At 44.5% G+C, this 8,312-nt stretch overlaps 1 protein-coding gene across 1 annotated transcript; it reads left to right on the top strand.

Annotated features, from left to right (window-relative positions):
- Positions 1 to 969: 969 nt before the first annotated feature.
- On the top strand, positions 970 to 2,928 carry LOC141717174 (uncharacterized). Its single transcript, XM_074519280.1, has 2 exons — positions 970 to 2,231; positions 2,314 to 2,928. Exons 1-2 carry the CDS (start codon positions 1,740 to 1,742, stop codon positions 2,860 to 2,862), a joined length of 1,041 nt encoding a protein of 346 aa, XP_074375381.1. The 5' UTR covers positions 970 to 1,739; the 3' UTR covers positions 2,863 to 2,928.
- The last annotated feature ends 5,384 nt before the right edge of the window (positions 2,929 to 8,312 follow it).

The following is an 8,312-nucleotide window of genomic DNA, read 5'->3' as shown; positions in this document are numbered from 1 at the left end:
TTTTTTTTTTTTTTTTTTTTTTTTTATTTCGAATAGGATTTTTCGACCAGGAATTTTCGGTTAAGATTTTCGGTCAAGATCCCCATTTTTTGACCGAATTAACCACCATCTCTTGCCTTGGTCGAAGCTATTTCGGGCAGGTACTATTCGACCAGGATTTTACCTTGGTTCCTGGTCGACAGGGTCAGGAAATATTCTGGTTGAACCAGTTAAATTTTTCGAATAGGATTACTTCCCTTTCGGTCAAGATTCTTATTTTCTGACCGAATTAACCTTCCTTCTAAACCCTGGTCGAAGGATTTTCGAGCAGGAACATTTTGACCAGGATTTTGCTGTGTTTTCTCTTCGAAAGGTTCAAGAATACATATATATTTTTTGTATATCCTTGGATTCTCAATTCTGGGCTAAGATTTGGGCCTATTTTAACTGGGCCTATTCTCTAATTTGGCCTACCCTTTTTCCTGGGCTACAATAGAAAAACCTTGGCCCACTTTCCTTGGTCCAACTAGTTTTTTGCAATTGGCCCATTGCTTTAACTGGGCTCCCTTCCCACTTTTTTTTTTTTTTTTTAAACATTATTTGGGCCTCAAACATGGCTTGATTCTTTCTAGAATTAGGCCCTTTTCTGAGATGGGCTTTCATTTTCTAATTCCAAATCCTTCTAGGGTTTTTCTGGATTCTTCCAGATTCTTCAAAAACTTTAATTTTCCTCTGATTTTTGCTAGAACTTCCCGGGTTATTCCAGAACCTTCTAAGTTTTTGGGCCCAAATGGGCTTTTTTAAGGCCCATTATCCTTCTTCCTTGGCTATATAAAGGTGGGGTGAGAGTTTTATTTCTTCACACCTCTCATTTCACCTCTCATTTCATTCTACAGCTTCTCCTCATCCCTAGCCTTTCCTTTCTCAAATCCCTCCTTTAGTTTTCCAACCTCTCCTTCAGGCTTTTTCTAGCTTTCTAATGGCTGACAAGAATTCTGAGAGGGCGGCCAAAATTGCCTCGGCTTCAAAACGAGGTAAGGATATCGAGATCCGCTCTTCATATATGTCTTTAATTGATATGATTAATTCTAGGGGGGATGAATATCCCTCCACTGCACATCTCGACTCTTTTAATCACTGTAATACTTGGCATAACATAGATTTCAATAAACTAAATGCTCGTTATAACGTCCCTCCTCCCTTTAGACTAGTTCCAGTCTCTGGTGGTGACCGTACTTGTCACTGGAGGCCTGATACTCTCTTCATCTACACCGACGCCCTTAATGCTGGGCTTAGGTTCCCTTTCCATCCTTTTATCCCTCATCTTTTGGCTGACTTACAAATTAACCCGTGTCAGCTTCCTCCAAACGCCTGGAGGAATATTCTATGTTTTATGGTTTGTTGTCTTAGGGAGGGCTTTCCTCTTTCTGTAGCCGTTTTTAGGAAAGTCTTTCAATGTTACAATAGTTCTTCCAATATTTGTGGCTGGGTTTATGTCAAACAAAGGCCCAAAAGCAAACATATTTTTAACAGCGCCTCTATTCCGGATAATAATCCAAATTGGAGGAATAGTTTCGTCGGGTTACGTTGGGAGAATGGCGATTGGGGCACGCTCTTTCGATCCTCCTTCGGGAAGGTCAGTGATGGTAGCCTCAAATCCATTCACTTAACTCCTGAAGAAACTATCATTTATAATGGGCTCACTCAGGATGATGGCACCACCACCAGCTGGACTCTTTTAGAAGAGTTTTCCCTGATTCATGTGGGACTATCCTCTGTTTCTCAACAGGGTATTTCTCTTCCCTTCTCAATTTTTCTTTCTTTCACGCATTATTAACATCACTTATTTTGTCTTTTGCTTTGTTTCAGCTGCTAAGGAGATTAACGAGGACAATGTCCCCTTGGTCGAGGAAACAGCTAGGATGAAGAAAGCTCGGTTAGCAGGCCTAGACACCAGAGGAAAGGCGACAGAGCCTATCTTCTTGAGAAAGCACAAGGAGCCTATGGGGGAGGCTTCAACTGAAGGAGCTGAGGGCCATAATGCTCCTATCACTGCTGCTGCCCCTGCTGCTGCTGCTACAGGCGCCTTTCAGCCTCTCTGGGGATTCCGCCGAGGGGATACCGTGGTTGGTTCCACGAAGCATGCTTGGGATTGGTCCTACCATAGCGTGACTCCAAAGGACTTTACTGATGTAGTGGCCACTCCTGACCTTGAGAGGATTAAGCTCATGGGAGCCCAATCTCTGGCTTCGGTATGCCTTCTCTTTTTTTAAACTTATTTCTCGTTCTTGTAGCACTTTCTTGCCTTACACTTTGTTAATTGTTTTGTTTCAGTCTAACGCCTACTTTCAAGGCGCTGTGAGGCAAGCCGAATCATGGAAGCGGGCTTCTGATAAGGCCGATAACGCCCTCAGGAGGCAGCAGAAGAAGTATGCTACCCTGGAGAAGAAGCTCAAGCGCAAGGAGGAAGAACTCGGAGAGTCTAACGCCGAGCTGGTGGTACTTCGGGCGGAGAAGGATAAAGCTATAGACAATTATCTGGACTCGGAGGAGTTTGCCCAATCCATGAGGATTAGGGATGATTCAGTCTTTCCCGAGTTTTTTAGGACTGGTTGGGACACGGCCCTTGGGACCGTGAACGAGGCTTGTCCTGATATTAACCCGGCGGACTACATCTGCCCTGACGATGAGGCCTTGCTACAGAGGTTTCGTACCCGAGTAGTCGTCTCGGATCATGTTCCTCAGGATCCACTTCTTCCTCCTCCCGAGTCCTCTTCCAGACCCGCTGAGGATGACAGCTCTTCCTCCTCCGAGACGACGGAGACATCTAGCGAGAGCGGAGAAGACGATGATATGGACGCCGAGGGCACCTCAGCTCCTTAGAGCTTTTTCAGCCCTGCGTGGCTTTTTTTATTTTCGAGACTTTATTTATCAAACTTTTGTAACATCTATCAGATCTATCTCATTTATCACCTTTTATGCTTTGCATCCATGCATTTGATTTTTATTTGTTAGGCCACAATCATGCTTTGAAGAACTTATGAATTTCATAAAATTGTCTGGGATTCGTCCCTTACACAAGTCTTAATAAATTTCGTAATAAAACTAAAACATATAAATCCTAAGCAAGCAAAGCTTCAAGGTGCTTTTCAACCTACTCGCCATCCTGACGAGTGAGAATCGTACTTCGACCATCTTACACGTAGTAAACCTTCAGGTTTTGTGCGTGCCAGGTTCTCGGGACTTCAAAACCATCCATAGTCTCCAGCTTGTAGGTTCCTCTACCCTGAACGCTCTTGACTCTATACGGCCCTTCCCAATTTGGGGCAAGCTTTCCTTTCTGTCCGACACCAGAAGCCTCTATTTTTCTCAAGACTAAGTCACCTTGTTTGAAAAACCTCTCTTTAACCCTTAGGTTGTAGTAGAATGAAGCCTTTTTCTGATATTCTACTATCTTTGCGTGTGCTTTATCTCGTACTTCATCAATTAAATCCAGGGCTAACTTCTGCCCTTCCTCATTTTCTTTTTCATCAAAAGCCTGAATCCTTGGAGAAGAATGTGATATCTCCACGGGAACTACCGCTTCCGCCCCATATGCCAACATGAAAGGAGTTGCATCTGTCGTGACTCTACAGGTAGTCCTATAAGCCCATAATATGGGAAGTATCTCATCTACCCAATTATTTCTCGACTTTTCGATCCTCTTCTTTAGTCCATCCAGGATTATCCGATTTGCTACTTCCGCTTGCCCATTGGCTTGCGGGTGAGCCACAGAGGTGAATCGTAACTCAATTTCATTTTCTTCACAATACTTCTTGAATTCCTCATTGTTGAATTGCGTTCCATTGTCAGTGACGAGGATACGGGGAATTCCATATCGGCACATAATGTTTTCCCACAGGAATTGTGCAACCTGCTTAGTTGTGATTTTGGCCAAAGGTTTGGCTTCGATCCACTTGGTGAAATAATCAATGGCTACAATCAGAAACTTCCTTTGTGCTGTGGCCATAGGAAAAGGCCCTAGAATATCCATCCCCCACATAGCAAAGGGAATAGGTGAGTTGATAGAGGTCAGCATCTCGGGGGGTTGTCTGGCGACTGGTGCATGCTTCTGACAACGATCACACTTCTTTACATATTCTTTGGCATCAGCCATCATTTCTGGCCAATAGAAGCCTAAACGAGTTATCTTATGAGCCAAGGCCCTGCCCCCCAAGTGTTGCCCACAAATGCCTTCATGCACTTCCTCAAGAGCCAATCGTGCCTCATCGGGCCTGAGACACCTCAAGTAAGGAACCACGAAAGATCTTTTATATAGAATCCCATCTATCAAAGAGTACCTTAGTGCTCGAACAGTTAACTTCCGTGCCTCAATTGTATCGCTTGGCAACCAACCGGTCTGAATGTGAGCCTTGATGGGATCAATCCATGACGTCCCCAAGCCTACGGGAGCCACAAGTTTAACATCTATACTTCGTGTCTTCAAAACACGGAAGTACACACTTCCTGAACTTTCTTCAATCTCAGATGAAGCAAACTTTGATAGCGCATCTGCTTTAGCATTTTCTTCCCTTGGAATGTGTTCAACATGGCATTCATTAAATTGGGTCATCACAGCCCTTACTAGGCGAACATACTTTGCCATCGTATCATCCCTTGCTTCAAATTCTCCCTTTACCTGGGATATGATCAACTTCGAGTCTCCACGGACCTTTAAGTTTTTGACTCTAAGTGTCCCAGCTAGACCAAGGCCAGCAATCAGGGCTTCATACTCTGCCTCATTGTTTGTGGTTGGGAAGTCTAGCTTCATGGCATACTCAATTAAGAATCCATCAGGGCTTTGCAAAACCAACCCTGCTCCACTGGAATTTGTTTTTGATGCTCCATCAAAATAGAGAACCCAATATTCTTTCTCCTTGTCCCCATTGTCGACTCCCTTGTCTTGAGGTGTGGTATCTTCCTGCCCCCCGACTTCTTGGTTGGGTATGGTACATTCCACCACGAAGTCAGCTAGTGCCTGAGCTTTTATGGCCATACGTGGCTTATACTTGAGATCGAACTCTCCCAACTCTATTGCCCACTTAATTAGTCTCCCACTTGCCTTGGGACTGTGAATGATATTTCTCAGTGGCTGATTTGTTAGCACTTCGATTTGGTGAGCTTGAAAGTAAGGACGCAGCTTTCTCGAAGCCATTACCAAGGCTAGAGCGAATTTCTCAATAGTTGAATAATTCAACTCAGCACCATGCAAGATTTTGCTGACATAGTATACGGGTTTCTGGACTTTCAGTTCCTCCTTAACCAACACCGCGCTCAAGGCGCTTTCTGAAACAGCCAAGTACAAGAATAAAACTTCACTCAAAACTGGCTTGGCCAATAACGGGGCCTGGCCCATATACTTCTTTAACTCTTCAAATGCCTTCTGATTTTCCTCACTCCATACAAAGTCTTTAATGTTCTTTAATGACTTGAAGAATGACAAGCACTTGTCTCCTGACTTGGAGATGAATCGTCCTAGCGCAGCAACCCTTCCTGTGAGTTTCTGAACATCCTTGACAGTTTTTGGGGGTTCCATGTCCAGGATTGCCTTTATTTTATCGGGGTTAGCCTCAATTCCCCTCTTTGAGACCATCAATCCCAAGAATTTTCCAGATCCTACTCCGAAAGCACACTTCGTGGGATTCAACATCATCTTGTGGTACCTCAGGACCTCAAAAGCTTCCCTCAAATGGGTTATATGATCAGTCTTTACTAGACTCTTGACTAGCATGTCATCAACATAGACTTCCATAGTCTTCCCAATAAGATCTTTAAAAATTTTATTCACCAACCTTTGATAGGTGGCTCCTGCATTCTTGAGACCAAACGCCATAACAAGATAACAATAAACACCAAAGTCAGTGATAAATGATACCTTTGGAATGTCATCCTTATGCATTTTGATCTGGTTGTATCCGCTAAATCCATCCATGAAACTCAGCATCTCATGTCCAGCGGTGGCATCAATCAAAGTATCAATTCTAGGCAGCGGAAAACAGTCTTTGGGACATGCATCATTCAGATCGGTGAAGTCTATACACATCCTCCACTTTCCATTAGCCTTCTTCACCATTACAGGGTTTGCTAACCACTCCGGAAATTGAATCTCCTCAATGAAACCAGCCTCTAAGAGCTTTTCCACTTCCTGCTTTATAGCCTCTTGTCTTTCCGGGGCAAAATTTCTTTTCTTTTGTTTTACTGTCTTCCGGCTTGGATCCACGTTTAACTTGTGGGTAATTAACCCCGGGTCTATGCCTGGCATATCAGCTGCTGACCATGCAAACACATCACTATTTTCTTGCAAAAATTTCACTAACTTCCCTCTAAGGGGCTCCTCTAATGTAGCTCCAATAAAAGTCATCCTCTCAGGATTCTTGGGATCTAAAGGAACCGAATCCAATTCTTCTGCTGGCCTTCCTCTATTCTCATCATTTTCTCGAACATCCATATCTTCAATAGGAAGAACCTGCCCCCCGACTCCATCTGCCCTCAAAGAGGCCACATAACAGCTTCTAGCCATTTTTTGATCTCCCCTCTCTTCTCCAATCCCGTTTCGGGTGGGAAACTTCATGACTGAATGGTAGGAAGAGGGGACTGCCTTGAAGGCATGTATCCCTGTTCTCCCCATGATAGCATTATAAGTTGAACTAGCCTTTACCACCACAAAATCCAGCATCTGCGTTGCTTGCCTTGGCTCCGTACCTATGGTGGTTGGTAATTTAATTATCCCTTCCACAGGACATTCTACTCCAGCAAATCCATATATCGGCATGTCGGTTGGTGTCAACTGGGAGTCGTTATACCCCATCCTTAGAAAGGTGTCGTGGAGCAAGATATCCACAGAAGCACCATTATCCACAAGGACCCTCTTAACCGGGCTATTTCCTATTATCGGCGTTATGACCAGCGGGTCGTCATGGGGAAACTTCACACCCTCTAGGTCGGAATCATCAAAAGCCAATGTTACTTCTGTCCTGGCCCTCTTCGGGGCTTCTCCAACAATATGCATAACCTCTCTAGTATATGCCTTTCTGGAATTTTTGGACAATCCAGCAGCAGTTGGACCTCCAAAGATCGTGTTTATCACAGGCCCTCGAGGTCTCGGCCCTCCATAAATGGTGTTTATAACTGGTCCTCTAGGTTGGGGATTCCGCCCCTGATCATCTTGGTCCCTCCTACGATCTTCAAAGTTCTTCCTTCCATTATTGTTTCTGTCTCCTCCATCTCCAGTATACTTGTTCAGCCTTCCTTTTCGAATCAAAAACTCAATTTCATCTTTCAACTGCCTACACTCATCGGTGTCATGACCAACATCTTTGTGAAACCTGCAATACTTGCCCTTATCTAGCTTGGCGGGATCAGCCTTCAAGGGCTTAGGCCAGCGAATATCTCTGTCTTTCTCAATCTCCATCAAAATCTGACTTCTGGGGGCATTCAGCTTAGCGTATTCAGTGAACTTTTGCCCAGGTCCTCCCTTCTTGGGGGTTGAATCAGGGTTTTGTTCAGTTCTAGGATACTTATCCTTAGCGATGTACTCCAAATCAGTTTTTCGTTTCTTGCCTCCAGTGGGCTCATTACTTACTACGGTCTTCCTCATACTCTCTTCAACCTTGATATACTTCCCTGCCCTCTCTTGGAGCTGCAACATGCTCTCAGGGGGTCGTTTGGCCAAAGACATCTTGAAAAACTCATCCCTAGTTCCTTGTTGCAGCGCTATCATGGCTACCTTATCATCAAGGTCTGGGACTTTTAAAGCCTCCTTTGTAAAACGATTTAGGTAATCTCTTAAGGATTCTTTAGCTCCCTGCACAAGACTCATAAGAGATGCTGAACTTTTCTCATGGACTCTTCCACTGATGAATTGCTTAATAAAAGCCTGACTTAATTCTCTGAACGATCCAATAGAGTTTGGGGGCAGGCGACTGTACCATCTTTGAGCCATACCCGACAGGGTTTGAGGGAAGGCCCGACACTTTATAGCATCATTCACGGGTTGCAGCAGCAGTGCATTAGAGAATGTCCTAACATGATTAGCGGGGTCTCCCGTGCCATCATAGGCTTTGATAGTGGGCATCTTAAATTTTCTTGAGATATGGGCATTCATTATCTCTTCTGTGAAGGGTGGAGTTGGATCATCAGGATCCCCAAGGGGAAGGAGATTGCTTGGATCAGTTCTTGGGACAGCAGCCCTTCTTCTTACCGGACCATCCAGGTCTATGATAGGAGGAGGATTTCTCCCCCTAGGAGGTATGTGGGGTCTGGTGGCTTGGTAAGCCTCCAAATCACGCCTCAGC

The sequence above is a fragment of the Apium graveolens genome, chromosome 4, assembly GCF_009905375.1.
Source record: "Apium graveolens cultivar Ventura chromosome 4, ASM990537v1, whole genome shotgun sequence".
NCBI lineage: Eukaryota > Viridiplantae > Streptophyta > Magnoliopsida > Apiales > Apiaceae > Apium > Apium graveolens.
The sequence above is the reverse complement of the archived record's forward strand: the minus strand, read 5'-3'. Positions and strand labels throughout refer to the sequence as shown.